The 17609-nt window shown below is 41.3% G+C and overlaps 1 protein-coding gene across 8 annotated transcripts in view; it reads left to right on the top strand.

Annotated features, from left to right (window-relative positions):
• TSGA10 (testis specific 10) overlaps positions 1–17609 on the top strand; it is a 93740-nt gene that overhangs the window by 7524 nt on the left and 68607 nt on the right. For 5 of the 8 annotated variants that reach the window (XM_025178620.2, XM_075916692.1, XM_075916689.1 and 2 more), the window contains exons 3-8: positions 3798–4013; positions 8225–8290; positions 10464–10664; positions 11623–11778; positions 12540–12713; positions 13170–13247. In XM_025178620.2, the coding sequence (XP_025034405.2) occupies positions 3798–4013; positions 8225–8290; positions 10464–10664; positions 11623–11778; positions 12540–12713; positions 13170–13247 (891 nt within the window). Of the gene's footprint in view, positions 1–3794; positions 4014–8224; positions 8291–10463; positions 10665–11622; positions 11779–12539; positions 12714–13169; positions 13248–17609 lie in introns of all 8 variants that reach the window. The other 3 variants (XM_075916708.1, XM_075916709.1, XM_075916698.1) reach the window with 1 other exon arrangement.

The raw sequence follows: 17609 nt of genomic DNA, 5'->3' as shown, positions 1-17609 counted from the left end.
CAGTTGCTTTCAGCTGTGTCCTAGGCAGAAGCCACCGCTCTCTGCTTTACTGCTGGCAGACAGTGCTGCCTTCAGCTCATCTCCTGCAGCAGCTGCTGATCTTCACTCTGCCTTACAGTAAGAATGTAATAGTATAGTTGTTTAGCCAATAAGCAAAAATGTATTGGTTAATGCTGTAGAATACATACATTTTCACTCCCCGCCCATTGCCAGAAAATATTTTAGCAGGCTGGCCAGCAGCCCATTTTAGTTCCAGCTCATGCTGGGTCCAGGAGTTCAGACCCGCCCCCTGGACAGGGTCTGCTGCCACCCCTCACTACTACCTCTGATACAGAGGTAGCAGCATGGGGCGACAGGCAGTCAGTCCGCGAGGAGAGGTGGTTTCTAAACTGGCTCCCCTCATGGACCAGCTCCTGTCTGGCACCCCATGCTACTGCCTCTGATACATCTGGCCCCACCCCCAGGGACTAAGGAATAATCGAGTAACTGAGAAGAATACGTGAGGTTAATTGACTATTCAATTAATCAATATTTAATATCCTTACCTTACAGACGGCACAAATGCATAGTTTTGGTGATAAAGTAGGGATGGCTGAGACAGTGAAAAAAGGAACTGTTCCTGCCAAAATGGAACATACGGTCTCCCTACAATAGATAGAATCCTCTAAAAGAAACATTTCACCCACACCATTTGAGGCCTCGCAGATAAGAATGATTCTGTTGACTGCTATTCATGTCTGCAGATACCCCAATAAATTGTTGTGGTTATTGATGTTGATTGCAGCTGACTGATCCAATAATAACATTAGGAACACTTAAACCTTACCAATTACTATGAGATTCTTCACCAGTGCAGTTTTTATTCCATGCTAGGTCTAACACCTGACTGACTGAGATCTCTAAAATTTAAGGATTCAAGCGATTGCCTGAGTGTCTGCCACAACTTTCTCAGTGACCTTCCCCAAAAGTGAGAGGGTCAGAGTAAACTGAAAGGTGGCAAGGTCACAGGCATATGATTGTTTCTGAAGCAGTTTCCTAAATGTAAGCGGGGGAATGGTCCCGCCCTTGTGGGGAACTTTCCTGGCTTCTATACACCCCGGTGAAATGAACCAGCGAAAGGATCTGAGTCCCCGCTCCCACTTCCTTTACCCCACGGCTCCCTGATCCTGAGGGCTCCCCCTCCACTCTCCTGAGTAGCAGAGCCCTTGAAACCCCAATAAGGCTGGGCCCAGGTTTCCTGGGGCTTAATCCCTGACCTTGTAGTCACTAGGGGCAGGAGTTAGGGTGTCCCCACTCCGAGGTGCTCTCTTTACACTGCAGGCCTTCTTGGCCCAGTGATCACTTCATAAGGTTCAAAGCAAATACAATTTATTAAACATCAACTGATTAAAGAGAATAGAATAAGAAACAATGAGAATGGTTAAATGAGAACACACAGCCCTGCTCTGTAGCACAGGGACATCAACACAGCAGTCTGCAGAGTGTAAGGACAGTTCACAGTCTCTTCCTTAGAAGCCCTGGATGTGCTGCAAGGGGCTGCAGGCTGGACACGCTTGCACTGGCAGCGACCACACAGCCTCAGTCTCTAAGTGGCCAGACCCCTCTCCCAGTCCAGAGCCTTTCCCCACACTTTGCAGGTCCCAGTAGCTCACCACATCCAGCTGCAGGCTGTGCTGCTTGGCCAGTTCCAGCTCCTTGTGTTGCTTCTCTGTTCCTTTTGGCTTTCTGAGCACTGCCAGTCTGCTGCTCAACACAGGGTCTGCACTGCTTGGCCTGTCTGTGTCTGGTTCTGTCGCTGCAGGACTTCTTCTTGTACTCCTCTTTCAGCTCTCTGTCTTTGCAGGACCTCTTCTGCACACAGCTTGTTTGTTCAGAGACAGAGCCAGAACAATCCCCACTTACAACCTGTCAGTCAGGCTGAGCTGGAGTGTTGACTGCTTTCCATTGTCTCTGGGGTCTGTCAGTCTCATGAACCCTTCCCCTTCTGAAGCTGGTAAACCAAAAAACTCCCACAGAGTTTTAGTAAGGGGTAACAGTCCCCTTACATAAAGAACATTACATATCCTGCCCTGCCTTTTAGGGAGATAGTAACAGTCTTCACCAATAACGGACCTAGTGTATTCCTCTAGCTTTTACCAGATGAAGGACATAGATCCCACAAGCAGATAGTGGAAAAGACACCTGCAAACACCTCTGTGAGCAAGACTAGTTGATATTCAGGCAGAGCTAAAGAGCCTTTCCTCTCCCAGAAGTATTAGAGGAATACTGCTGTAGCAGCTCAGTTTGTGAGGGTGACAAAGGGTGTCCCCAATGCCAGGGGTTACATGTCACACTGGGAGTCCAACAAATGGTGTACACATTGTGATGGGTTCGGTTACAGAGATTTCCTTGAGACTGACACTTGAGATGCTGAAATATCACTCAGCTCATCTTCCTAGGTTTTATTAAGCCAGGCCCTCCTGCCTCCTTCAACACTGACACAATGGTGGGATTACAACCCATAGCAGTGTAATACAGATGTTAATAATAGCTCAGCTGGCTTAGTTAAAGGGTCTTGCCACAGTACCTAAATTTACAGCCCCAGTAGGACCAGAATCTTAGATAAATGCATCCAAGTTTTATACTGAGCAAGTTAATATTGCCCACCCTCTTTCTTGCATAAGGAGAGATATGCACAGCTGCTTGCCCCTCCAAAGAATCAGTTATTTACACTGAGTTTATTAATACACAAAAGTGATTTTATTAAAAAAGTAGGATTTAAATGGTTGCAAGTAATAGCACTCAGAACAAAGTAAGCTACTAAGCAAAATAAAACATACCAAGTAAGCCTAATACGCTAAGAAACTTGTTCCATGCAATACCTTACCCTAATAGTAGTCATCTCTTTCACAGGCTGGAAAGCCTCCCAACCTGTGTCTGATCCTTCCCTCTATTTAGTCTTAGATATTTCCATTAGTCATCTTGGGTGGTAAGCAGGGGTGTCCTGACATCTGGCAGCTGCCTCTATTGTTTGGTTTCCCACCTTTATGTAGATTTTTGCCCAAGGCAGAAAACCCTTTGTGTTCAGTTTAAATTTTTTTTCACCTTCAGTGGAGAAGTACAAGGACCAAGATGGGTCCCAGCATCAGGTGATCTAAACACATGTCCTTGTGGCTTCTCTCAACCACTCCTTTGGACAGGTCCAAAGGAAAAAACAAACCCTTATGTAGATTGTTGTCCTTATCCATGAGACATCAAGTTTCCAAACTTTCCTTAATTGCCCTCACTTAGGATGCCTATATGAGTAAAACAGGTTTATACTTCATATTTTCTAATTTCAAATACAGGAATGTTACATGTACACAAATAAAATATACACATTCAGCAGATTACAACTTTTCAAATGACAAAAGAAATGTCATTCATGAAGCATATTCCAATTACGCATATTCAGAAGCACATGTCCATAAAGCAAATGGATAGATAGCCCTGTGAGACACATCACATAGAGAAGACAAGCAAAGAAGCTGTGGAGCTGCTATCAAAAGTTAACAGTTAGGATGAATGAGACACAGAAGCAGATTTCTAATTTCAACCCTGAATTTAGCAGTCTGCTTTCCCACTGCCATTACCTTTGTATACTCATTTACATCTGTACAAAATGTTTCTGGTGTAAATTAATGAAAAGCTTGGGCTTGTCATTGTCTTGCTATGCATTCAGTTTAGTGTAGATAAATATTTCTGCTGGGAAATGCCTCCTGTGTATGTCTTCTAATATTAAGAAAAGTAAATGTCTTTGTTCTTCTTGGTCCTAGTAGATTGATGAACTAAAGAAGAAAAACCATGAGTTAGAGCAACATGTTATGCAACTGCTTGATAAAAAGCAGGTGGTGGAGAGTCAGGTGGACAGTCTGACTAATAAGAATGAGTATCTGTGCAAAGAACTTGCTGTAGTTGATGAACTAGCTGAACAGCTGGAAAAAGAAAAAGAATTAGTATTGGATACTGCTGACCAGGAGCTTGAGGAAGCAAAGGTATTTAATTCAAAATAAAATACACATATTATAGTGGGAGCCAGTAAGTTTACAAAATTCAACCTTTTGGGCTGAAACTTTATAGCCATGGTCTTTGCCTGATGGTAAATTATTTTTGTTTGTCTTAATTTAAAATATTAATTTTAAAACTCACAAATGAATAAAGGAGAGAAGGAGTATTGGGGAGTGAAAATTGGAACATTCCAACCTGGTAAGTGTTGAATAGAGTTCCCAATAATGGGTTAGACTGAATGTCCAAGGGCAAGGAATTATGTTTAAACTAGCTAGAGTTACCCAGCGTTGCTCGGGACAGTTGATATAACTGAGGTGAAGAGCCTGAGAGGAGGGAGGGGGAAGGGAGCCGTGTGCCTGCTGCTGGCACCCGAGCCCACCCTCCACTTCCTTGTCCCTCCACCAGCCTTAGTGAGTGACTGTCCCTGCTGCTTCCCCCGGGAAGCTGCTTCTCCCCGCACTGCCAAGCTCTGTGCAGCCCCGGGGAGAGGCGTTGGTCTCTCATCTCTTCTCTCCCACAGTCCCTTAAAACCTCCTGGATGACAGGTTATCCCTCTGCCGGCCTTAGTGAGTGACTGTCCCCACCGCTTCCCCCAGGAAGCCGCTTCTCTCCTCACTGCCAAGCTCCGTGCAGCCCTGGGGAGAGGCATCCATCTCTCATCTCTTCCCTCCCACAGTACCTTAATACCTTTTTCTGGACAAAAGGTTATCCCATGTAAAGTTTGGTTGCAGTAGCTCCTATAGTGTCCAAGTTATTAGACCACAAACAGACAAACATTCTCCTTTATATATTAGATTAGGAATGTTAAAATGTATTTATTCTGGTAAACACGTATCCACTGAAAATTTCAGTAGTTGCATGTTACATGCAGAGGGAAGGTGGTTTTAAGCAGATGCAAAGCCAGCAGTACCGAGGGAGCCCTGCATGTAAACATGAAGTTTAACCGATGAGCCCAGGCTTATCGGGTAACTGTTTACACTTCCATATCTCTAGTTTAAATTAGGGAAGAGAGGTACCATTATTGGGCCTAACCAAGTGAGTTATACGATCAAGAATACATATTCCTGCGCATTCCGAAATATAATTTATGCTATCATGTGCCGAAAGTGTCCGTCTGCTATGTACATTGGACAAGCGTCTCAGACACTTCGCCAAAGGATCAATGCCCACAAAACAGATATCAGACAGGATCACAAAGAAAAAACAGTTTCTTGCCATTTCAACCAGAAAGGACACTGTCTTAACGACTTAATTACCTGCATCCTACTCCAGAAGCCTTTCAAATCTGCACTTGACAGGGAATCCTCTGAACTGTCATTCATGCTAAGATTCGACACTCTAATTGTCGGGCTCAACAAAGACACCAACTACCTTACCCATTACAAAGATAGCTTCCCCAATTATCACCTCTAATACCATTAGCTCACAGACATCCCACTCTCCCCACCTCTAATATCATTAGCTCACAGACTCTTACCTTCCTCCCCCCCACCCCCTGCATTCCCCTTTTGTTCTGAAATGTGATTTGTCCTTTTCATATGTGTTCACTTTTTTTTTAATTGTATCCTTTGGTATATATGGTTGTGACTATTTTCTTCCACTATTTGATCTGAGGAAGTGGGTCTGGCCCACGAAAGCTCATCACCTAATAAACCATCTTGTTAGTCTTTAAAGTGCTACATAGTCCTGTATTTTATTTCAGTTAACTGTATGTGTGAATGTGTGAGAGAAAACATTAGTGTTTTGTGGCTTGTTGAATTTATTAAAAAGAGGTCCAGATCCTCAGATGATGAAGTAAATTATCAGAGTTCAACTGAAGTAAGAGGCAATATGAAACTTACACCAGCTGAAGATCTGTCCTAGGGTGAATATTTAGAAAATGAATTTTTATAGTAAATTATATCATTCCCATATATTGAATTAAATTTTGTGCCCATCTACATAAAATGGGAGAAGAGTAACTCACATGAAAGACAACAGCCAGAGCTTCAGATTTTTGTAACTTATTTTAGAACTAGAAAATCCATGAAGGTCCCAGTTGTGCATCATATCCATCTGAACAGACCCCTGTGCTTGTAAGAAGTCCTGTTGGGCTCAGTGAGACTTTGGGTGCACTCAGGGTTGTCCTTTGTGGGATGCAGGGCCTAAGGCAACCCCTACCATAGGTCCTGCCCCCAATCCACCCCTTCCTTAAGCTCCATTCCTGGTCCACCCCCATTGTACCCCTTGCCTGAAGCCCCCTGCCCTGAGCAACATGAGCCAGGAGGATTACTGTGGGTGCCAGATGCGGTGTGGCAGCAGGGGTTGGGCTTCCTGAACTTACTATGGTGGCAGGAGCTGGAGTGACTTGGCAGCCTGCTCCGCTCCACCCTACCCACTGTCCATTTCTCAGCCTGCTATGTTCTGCTTCACCGTGGTGGCGGGAAGTGGAGTGCCCTGAGGCTGCAGCCAGGTTGCCCTGCTTGCCACTGCCACAGATGAAGCAAAGCACAGTAGGCTGGGAGATGGGTGGCAGAATGAAACGGGCTGACTGGTCGCTCTGGCGCTTGCTGCTGCTGTGAGTGCAGGGAGGCCTGCCTCTGGCTGCTGCCCATGCCAGACTCCCCAGGTAATTCTCTGGGCTGCTCTGGGCCCCGTGGGTACCATTCATAGGACAGTTGAAGCGGACAATGCAGGAGCACCCAAAGTGCAGGGCCTGGGGCAGCTACTTCAAATCATCCTATGGACAGGGTGGCTCTGGGTGCACTTAGAAGTCTCCCTGGGTATGTCTACACTTGCACTCTAGTTTGAACTAGGGATTCAAATGTAGGCATACGAAATAATCAGTGAAGCGGGGATTTAAATATCCTGTGCTTCATTAGCATGATCTCGCCGGCGCGTTACTCCGAATGCCAGCTGTTTCGAAAGTGAAAGTGCACGCCGGGACCAGTTAGTTCGAACCAAACCCCTTGATTTGAACTAACGTTACTCCTAATTTTTTGTATTAAAAAAGGGGTTTCGTTCGAACTAACGCGTCCCGGCGTGCACTTTCACTTTCGAAACAGCTGGCATTCGGAGTAACACGCCGGCGAGATCATGCTAATGAAGTGCGGGATATTTAAATCCCTGCTTCACTGACTATTTTGAATGCCTACATTTGCATCCCTAGTTTGAACTAGGGTGCAAGTGTAGACATACCCCCTGTCTGGAACTGATTGCAAGATTGAGGCTGTAATGACTGGAATATAGTAATTTAAAATGGCTGTAATTAACATTTTATTGTGGGTTCTGGAAGGAAGAAAGTAGCATACATTCTTGCCATTTTTTTAAATGTCCACTTCTGTGACAAAATGGTTGAGGGATGAAAGTTTTAATAGTTGTTGTTAAGAAATGCTTTTGAGCATTCTGCTAAAAATCCTTTTGATTTCACAAAGTGGTAAAAAAATATATTAACACTGTTCAGAAGAAAGGTAGGCTGTGCTATGCCTGTGTTGTTAATGTAACTACATGCTTATTCATCTTAGTCCCTTGGAATACTCAAACTGATACCATTTCCAAAAATTTATTGAAAATGCAGATCTGGTAAAAGGGGATCTTGAACCTTGTTCTTACTCAACCAGATAGACACTGCTTCTTCTTTGTCCTGATCCTGTACAATTTATGTAGGGTAGGGATGTAAAATCTTGTATAATTAGTTAACCAGTTAAATGCTACTGGCTGGGGCTACTCCAGCACAGCTGCTTCCAGCCCCACAGGGGGTGCTGGCTCCGAGCCTGCTTAGGCTGGGAGTTGGCAGCCTTGTGTGGGGATGGAAGTGGCAGTCTGTACCCATCTCCTGCCCTTTGGCTTCTGCTTCTGCCTTGCGTGAGGTTGCCGACTCCCAGCCCGTGTGGGCTAGAAGCCAGGAGCCCCTTGGGGCTGGAGTAGCCCTCTATCCACAGTAGGCGGTGGGTGGGCATTAAGGGTGATGCTTGCTAGGTAATCGGTTAGTGGGTTACCCGTTCACATCCCTAATGCAGGCAACTTTCTAATTGACTGCATTGTTTTGTTTTAATTAATCCTTTAAAGTTTCATCATCTTAAATGGTGTCTCCTGTCCAACAAACCTGGAAGAGTTACAACTAGATGCTTCAAAAAATCAGAAAATTAGACAAAAATGCTGTAATTTCATCTTACTATCTGTAAATAATACACTTCATCTTTATTATTTTTTATTCTAGACCCAAATTAGATGCCAGCAAAATAATATTAGAAAGCTGGAGCACACAATCAAAATACTTAAATCTGTAAGTTAAATCCGTATTCTTAGTATTTTTGCAGCTATTCATTTATATAGGTTATTACTTTCAAAGAGCAATTAATACCAATATAAGTACACATGTCTTTTTGTTTTCACTGGTAAACTAAAAAATAAAGATTATGGAGAGAATTTCCATTTTGGTGTATATTTGTAAATCTCATTTTTAAATTGTGCTATAATTAATCTTTTATATTGGATATTTTTGAGAGTTTCATTACGTTTTCTACAAAATCCAAATTTTAATTGCTCTGAATACTCCTAAACAGAATTCTGTGTATATGTGAAATGCAGTCAGTATTTTAGCCTTTAAACAATTATTTTAATATTCTGTCTTATCCAAATATTAATAACTACAAAGTTGCACAATGACATTTGGAAATATATGCAAATATATAAACGTCTAATAAATAGTTTATCAGCAAGAAAAACTTCTAAAAATGGATGTATATACTGATAATTTGCTTCCAGATTAAATTGGTATAACTAATAGAACTCTTTCATTTAATTACAAAGTAATTTTTTGAAGTTATCAAGATCACATAGACCTCTTACCATATATGTAGTAAACTTTTTCACAAATGTCCATGTTTACAGTATAAGGCTTTTGGTATTTACACTTGCTCCTTAGACCCCAATACTTTAATGAACTCCCCGTCAAAGGATTCCTTTTCAGTCCTCACTGCCAGATTAGGACCTTAATGGCTTTGATCCTATGAGTAGGAATTGTGGGAATTAAGAGCCCAGAAGAGCTGGACTCCAGGAAAATTTTTCTGTGATCTTGTCATTAAACACTGGCAAGCAAAATAGCCTTTTTGTGTTGTTAGTTGTGCTAAATTGAGACAGGTATTTATAGCACATCTTAATTTAGCACATTTATAATGACACAAAAAGGCTATCTAGCTTCCTGTGTGATTAAAATGACCTGATATTGAAATGGGATTTTGTCAGCCAAAACACAGGAATGGTGTACAAATCTTATTTCATGAGTATTCAACACTTTTTAAAGGTGACTCGTAAAACTAAACATTTGGTTTATCGTCCAACAGTAATGAGTGCATATTTAAAACACCCTTTCAGGCTCTCTTCCCTGCTATTTCTTTTCCATTAGAAAATCAGGTTCTCTCGATCTTGTGTTTCCTGAAAGAATCTGTTGATGACTGGAGAACTAATAGGTTTATAACATAAATGGCTTTATGTTATAAAGGTCAAACTGGAGTAAAAGAGAAAGTGATTCATATTCAGTTTAACATGTATTTAACTTAAATTAATTAAAAGCACTTAGGAGAAAAGATATCATTGTTAAAGACTCTGCACTTCTTCCTGCTCATATAAAGGCTTAACTTCCGCCCTCCCTCCAAGTCCACATCTGAGACCTCCAAATAGTTGTCACTCAAAACTAAGGAAGATGTCACTCAAAACTAAACTTGACATTCCTAGCCCTTTTAAAGTTATAAAAAACAAGCAGAAAAATGTGTAAATCTTTACACATCATTTAAAAAATAATCAAATAAACCACACCAATTTTTCTTTGCAGTTTCCTTTAATTAACATAATTACCTACTTTTCAGTTGACTGTCACCCTCAAAACTCACCATCTGCTACCCACACCAGACAAGATAGCACCATGTTTTGCCTTGTTGCAGTAGTAGTTATATTACTGTCTAGTTATGACAAGTCAGTAGTTTAATGGTGTTTCCTGTTAACTTGATGGTACTGTATCAAGGGTTAATCATCACTTCCCCATTTTGTCTTAGAGTTTATTAGCTCAAGACATATTACCTTTTAAGCAAAAAGCATTCTCAAGTGGCCATCTAAGTATACACAATCTTTGTTATAACTGGGATGTTGAAAGTTTCAAAGAGAACTCTTGTAAAAGGAAAAGTAGTTCAGAGATAAGATGGAGGAAACTAAATAACTTAACATCCTGTTAGATCAGCAATAGAGAGACATATTTGAACTTGGGGAAATGTTTCGGAATATGAATGTGCAAATATTCAGGCAGGGCTTCAAAATAATGAAGCCACATTTATTTTAAAATAAATAGTTACCTCACTTTAGTATTCTGAAGAGTATGTTTATCAACCTTGTGTTGAAAAATAAGTGTATTACATTTTTCAAACCTATTTCAATGAACGCATTTTTCATTTTGGCACTTAAAGGTTATTTTAGAAACAGAAACTGAAAAAGTACTAGGGAAATCTCCTTCAAGACTTGATACCTTTATCAAGGCATTGGAGGAGGACAGAGATTATTATAAAAGTGAAGCTGAGAATTTGAGGAAGATGTTTCAAAACACATCTTCAAGTCCTAAGCGCAGCCCTACTCGGAGCACCATTTCAAAACATTCTTCACTTATCCAGGTAAGTCTGGAATATATTATATTATAGCAACAATGCATTTATCTTGTACTGAAATCTGGCTGCTGGGCTCCGCTGATGGTACCAGCTGCTGGGCCTCCTGCCCCTGGCTGGTTTCCACAGCTCAGGCTGCCAGGCTCTCTGGCTGGACTCCTGCTCCACTGACCAGGACTCCCTGCCTTCAGGTGGCCTCCGCCGCCAGCCCCAGCCACCAAGCTTCCTGCACTTGGGCCGCTGATCTCTGCCACTAGCCCAGCTCTGCTCGTGGCCCTACGTCTGGACTCTGGACTCCAGGGCCAGCCCACAACATTTTGGCACCTGAGGCAGGAAGCTCAAATGATGCCCCCATGTTGCCTTGCTTGGGCCAAAATTTGAAAGGTCTCAGTTCTGCCTTCTTCCTGTTCTACTCTTCTCATGGCACTCCACCATCTCTGTGCATCTAGAGCAGAGAGAATACATATGCACCAGCAGCAGACAAAATTTTCTACACTCTGGGTCCTAGTGGTGTCCCCTCCCCTCTCCCGCCCCGCCACAGTCTGGCACCTGAGGCGGCTGCCTCAGTTCGCCTCATGGTAAGGCCAGTCCTGCCGGACTCCCAGCTGGCTGGGCTCTCTGTTCTAGGGGTTCTCTGGTCCAAAAATATACGTGAGTCTGCTGGACCAGAATGTACCAGATCAGAGAGGTTCAATTTGTATAAAATGAATAGAGAATACTGAGTCAGATTGATCCGAGACTGTTTTTGCATATGAAAGAGATTTCCAATCTCCATTTAATTTTTTTATTTAATATATAATATTGATAGAAATGACTATGCATTTAGGTTTGATTGTGTTGAATCTGTTTGATGCTAAGCTTTCTACTTTGTGTGTGTGTTGTTCAGAAGTAGTTTCAAACCCTAAAATACTGGAAATGTGTAAAAAAAATTTGTTTCTCATTATTAAACTTTTTTGACATTTTTAAGGGAATGAGTTTGGATCCAGAAATTATGAAAATATTCAGAGAACGTGAAGAACTTAAGACAATGCTGGAAAAATATGAGCGCCATATGGCAGAAATTCAGGGTAACATCAAGGTTCTAACAGCTGAGAGAGACAAAATCATCATTCTTTATGATCGGGTAATTTTATTCATAGGAGAGTGAGACATTGGAAAAATAATATTTGCAATACTTTAAAGGAAAAAATATTTTAGTCTCTTGCATTAGAAATTTGGGCCTCATCTACTCTGGAAAATTTTATGGTTAAAGTTTATCCCTTTTTTGGGTTGGCCCTTAAGTGGGTGTTTTAGTCCCCTTGACTTCAATTTAAGTTTGTTCATGAATGCTGTCCTAAATAAGGATGGTTTTCTGAACTGAAGAATACATTCATGAGTCAATACTTTCAGATTATGATCTGATTACTCACAACATTGTTGAGATACACTTGTATCTCTACTCACATGTCTTGTGATTTAAATCTGGTCAGAATTTTTTTTAAACAGTGATTTTTTTTTTGAAAAATCAAAAACTCAATTATTTATGCCAAAAATGATTTGTGCATGCTACTGCAACATCTTATGGGAGTTGTAGTACGAGTACTTCATGCTTTTATTTTCTTCTATAGGCCAAGCTTCCTTTTCAGACTATATCTCCCATGAAGTACCATAGTCTTTCTTGAAGAGAGCCGTAATGCATCATTGGAATGTTCAGGTGCTTAGTTTTTTTCATGAAAAATCTAAATTTTCTGCTTAAAGCAGACTTTTTAGCAAAACACTGAGTGAACAATCCAATTTTCTGTTAAGTTTTAATGGACATTTTTTATCCGGCCTTACTTATAAAATAGGTTGTCTGTAATACAGTACATTATCTGTTGCACATTTCCAATATAATATGTTTAACAGGCACAGGAAGAAATATCCCGACTTCGCCGAGATGTTATCAAGTCCCCCAAGACTTCTAAAAATACTATAACAGCCCAGGCTATCTTGAGGCGTGTGGAGGCAGAAAGGGATACAGCTCTTTCTGACTTCCGAAGGATGACCACAGAACGAGATAGCCTCAGGGAGAGGTTGAAGGTCTGATTTTTGTCCAACCTTTTTATAAGCATAATAGTATAGTTAAGTTTGCAATGTAGTGTTCATTTGATTAAATATACAGATTGAACCTCTTTAGTCCAGCACTATGTGGTCCAGCATGCTTTTAGTAAACTGGATGTCCACTTATTGAGGGTGTGACCACGTTTCTCATGGTCCATAAGGTTTGTTTACAGCCACCAGTTCTGGCTTCTCAGTGTTCTGTGCTAATATTTAGCTCTAATTTACACCTAATTGTCTTCTAAAAGCCCAGTAAGCAACGGGAGTGGTAGTAAGGTTGCTAGACAATATTGACCTTCCATGGTTCAGTAATTGTCTGGTTTGGCAGTAGTCAAGTCCCAAGGGTACTGGACTAGAGTGGTTCAGCCTGTACTAAATATATGCAGTGAATTTTAAAAGTAATGTTTTGTGTGCACTTTTTGCTTCTGTTTTAAACAGATTGCCCAGGAGACTGCATTTAATGAGAAGGCTCATCTGGAACAGAGAATTGAAGAGCTGGAATCGACTGTTCAAAATGTAAGGAAACTGTATCTTATTTAAATATAGATTTGTTTTAATGTCATAAAAATGACATTTATTGTTAAAGGTCTTCAGGTATAGGTTTAGTGCCTGCTTTTTACAGGCATATATACAGGCATACGTGCCCTCATAGTCCCATTTAAATCAATTTGACTGTTCAAGTGAGTCAAGTATTCACAGGATTGAGCCCTTAATTTATAAAAGAAAACTTTAATAAAGGAAATGTAAATATTAAGTATATAATTTCAAAGATTATACTGTTTTTTGAGGAGTAACATTAGTCCGAACCAAGGGGTTTGATTTGAACTAACGTGTCCTGGAGTGCACTTCCTGGTTCAAATCAGCCGTTGAATGGAATAATGTACGGGCGAGATTATGCTAATGAAGCACGGGATATTTAAATGCCCGCTTCATTAGCAATTTCGGTCGGCTACATTTGCATCCCTAGCTCAAACTAGGGAGCAAGTGTAGATGTACCCAAAGTGAGATTCTAATATACCAATAACTGAATATTACTTATAAGCAGCACTTATATTAAGCTAAAACCCACTAGAGTGGAACTCTAATAAATATTCTTAAACTTGTGTGATCCCTGAGCTGCAGGGCTTCATTTCTGCGAGAGACCTGGGGGTGAAGAAAGGGTCTTTGAAAAATAAACACTGAGAATTTAAGTTGTGATTACAAGTTTAAATAATTGATCTGTACCCCACATCCTCTTGGAAATCCCCTTGTTTAAGGGACACCCTTCTCTTTCTGAAATTTTCTTGATAAACATGGAGATTGGTTCACTGATATTCTGATCTTGTAATTTTAATGTTGAGAGATCTGATGAATATACATGAGTCCTATTGATTTGCTCTCAAATGGTTTGACTATTGATCAAAATAACTTAGTGAATCAATAAACTAAGAGAGAAGAAGGTGCAGAATTGGTAGGGTATTTTTTTCTGCAAACCCTTATACTAGGTGGAGTCAGTAGCGGCCAGGGCCAGGCTCAATATTTAGAGGTTCCTTTCCATTGATACAACATAGAACTGGCTCTAGCCCCCACATAGTAATTTGAGAAAATTACATACCAGCTCTGGGCACTTCTGAGAGACAATACTTCTTAACCTGCAAGTACAGAGGCTGAGTGTAGAAAAACTTGTTATGAAAGGAGGAAAGTCCCCCAACATTAATTAGGGTAAATTCCACAAGAGGATTGTTAATAACAGAATTGTGAGCAGGACAATTCTGCCTCATGTTCTGCTTCATATTCTTTAGTTCTGCAACCAAAAGTTCCTTTTCTGTGCCCCTTTACTCCTTCACCGGGCTGGGGGCCGACTGGCTAAGCAGCAGTTTGGCAGAAAAGGACCTGGGGATTATAGTGGATGAGAAGCTGGATATGTTACACCAGTGTGCCCTTGTAGTCAAGAAGACTAATGGCATATTAGGGTGCATTAGGAGGAGCATTGCCAGCAGATCTAGAGAAGTGATTATTCTACTTTATTCAGCACTGGTGAGGCCACATCTGGGCTGTGTCTAGACTGGCAAGTTTTTCTGTAAAATCATCTGATTTTGCGGAAAAGCTTGCCAGCTGTCTACACTGGCCGCTTGAATTTCCGCAAGAACACTGACGATCTCATGTAAGATTGTCACTGTTCTTGCGGAAATACTGTGCTGCTCCCGTTCAGACAAAAGCCCTATTGCACAAATCATTTGCGCAAGATGGCCATTGTAAACAGCACAGTACTGTTTTCCGCAAAAAAGCCCCGATCGCGAAAATGGCAATCGGGGCTTTTTTGCGGAAAACTGCATCTAGATTGGCCATGGACTCTTTTCTGCAAAAAGTGCTTTTGCGGAAAAGCGTCCTGCCAATCTAGACGCGATTTTTCTGAAAATGCTTTTAACGGAAAGCTTTTCCATTAAAAGCATTTCCAGAAAATCATGCCAGTGTAGACGTAGTCCTGGAGTATTGTGTCTAGTTCTGGGGGCCCCACTACAGAAAGGATGTGAACACCTTTGAGAGGGTCCAGCAGTGGGCAACCAAAATGATTAGGGGGCTGGAGCACATGACCTATGAGGAGAGGCTGAGGAATTTGGGCTTATTTAGTCTGCAGAAGAGAAGAGAGAGGGGGGATTTGATAGCAGCCTTCAACTTCCTGAAGGGAGGTTCCAAAGAGGATGGAGAGAGGCTGTTCTCAGTAGTAACAGATGGCAGAACAAGGAGCAATGGTCTCAAGTTACAGAGGGGGAGGTCTAGGTTGAATATAACAAAAAACTATTTCATTAGGAGAGTGGTGAAGCACTGGAATGGGTTACCTAGGGAGGTGGTACAATCTCCATCCCAAGAGGTTTTAAGTTCTAGCTGGGATGATTTAGTTAGCGTTGGTCCTGCTTTGGGCAAGGTGCCAGACTTGATGACCTCCTGAGGTCTCTTTCAGTGGGGGATTCACTATACCCCACTCACAATGGTTGTTCTTGGTCAGTGAGGACCCAGGGTTCTGAAGCACATCTATGTGAGTTCACCCCCATCCAAAAGAGAAGGCACCTTGCTTGCTCCATAATCTGAGCATTTGGTTTGGCTGGCTGCCATGTCAGCCACTGCTCCTCACTACCTGGCCGCCCTGCCAACTTCAGTCCTTGTAGACTAGCTGTCCTGCCATCTGCAGTTTCTTACTGCCTAACCAGCCACTTGTCGACCAGTCACCTTCTACTGCCACCTGCCTTCTGCTGTGACCTCTGCCCATTAATCTTTTCGTATTTTTCAGATCTTTGCAGGCTGAGCAGAAACTCTCTCCCATTTCAAGTTATTTCAATTCTCAGTGATTTTTTACACTTTGCAATCAGAAACTCAGTCCCACCACAACTGATTTCATTTTGATTGAGCATTTAAAATAATAGAGGCTCCTAATGAAGTCTGTTTAGCAATTTCTTTGAAAAGTGGTGAGAAACAAGATAAACTAGTCTAAGGATCTCTATAGAGAGCCCACACCTCCTGGCTGGGACACCTGTCTCAACCTCTTTTACTTTGGCAGGCTCTGGCATTCCAGTTCCTGGTTTAACAAGGTTCTTTCTGCTGAGGGTGACTCCCTCATTCAGGACAAGTCATCTGCTTCCCTGTATTTACACAATAAATATAACAATATTGATAACATTTTACTAGCACTGCATTCAGTATTAAAGTGATTTGTAACCCAAAAGACATAGTGATCACTTAAAACAGCTGCATTGTTCAACCTGCTGGATATATTGACATAATAGGTGGGTTCATGTAAATACACTTTGCTCCTAAAGCTTCTTCCACTTCCAGCTAGCTGTCAGAGGAATTAATTCAGACCCTGATTACATTTAGAGTGTTAAAACTTTCAGTAGATTGGAGCAGATGATTTCTTTAAATATTAAGCAGGAATTGTTTACTAAACAAGCTATCATCTTTTTGAAATAAACTGATTTTAATGATGGTTTACAAGGAATCATAATTGAAATTCTGGAATTAGTCTTTGTTTCTGGATTACAGAATTGAGAGACTACAAGGATAGCTTAATAAAAATTAAATTGGAGCCGTATGCTCTACCTCTCTGTTGTGTATTTGCTCAAGAGAGAGTGATGTCTAACATTTTTGATTCAGTGATTTTACTGTGTTGTGATTCTTTCACTCATTATCATGTTACATTATCCCACTCTGTGATTTTTAACTCTTTTAGGCATGATATGGCTTTTTTGGATAGGTATAATAATCAAACCAAGACTTTCATTAACATGGCAAACTACTACTAGAGATGAAAGATCTGACACTTCCTTTCTATGATTTGTCTCAGTCAAATAATATTGTTTTGCCAGTGCTGTTCTGTGCTAAGTACATTGATATAGAATCATAGAATACTAGGACTGGAAGGGACCTCGAGTCCAGTCCCCTGCCCTCATGTCAGGACTGAATACTGTCTAGACCATCCCTGATAGACATTTATCTAACTTACTCTTAAATATCTCCACAGATGGAGATTCCACAACCTCCCTGGGCAATTTATTCCAGTGTTTGACTACCCTGACAGTTAGGAACTTTTTCCTAATGTCCAACCTAAACCTCCCTTGCTGCAGTTTAAGCCCATTGCTTCTTGTTCTATCCAGAGGCCAAGATGAATAAGTTTTCTCCCTCCTCCTTATAACACCCTTTTAGATATCTGAAAACTGCTATCATGTCCCCCTTCAATCTTCTCTTTTCTAAACTAAACAAACCCAATTCCTTCAGCCTTCCCTCATAGGTTATATTCTCTAGACCTTTAATCATTCTTGTTGCTCTTCTCTGGACCCTCTCCAATTTCTCCACATCTTTCTTGAAATGCGGTGCCCAGAACTGGACACAATACTCCAACTGAGG

Source organism: Pelodiscus sinensis, chromosome 1, assembly GCF_049634645.1.
Source record: "Pelodiscus sinensis isolate JC-2024 chromosome 1, ASM4963464v1, whole genome shotgun sequence".
Lineage (NCBI taxonomy): Eukaryota > Metazoa > Chordata > Testudines > Trionychidae > Pelodiscus > Pelodiscus sinensis.
This window is presented reverse-complemented; position numbering and strand designations above follow the sequence as displayed.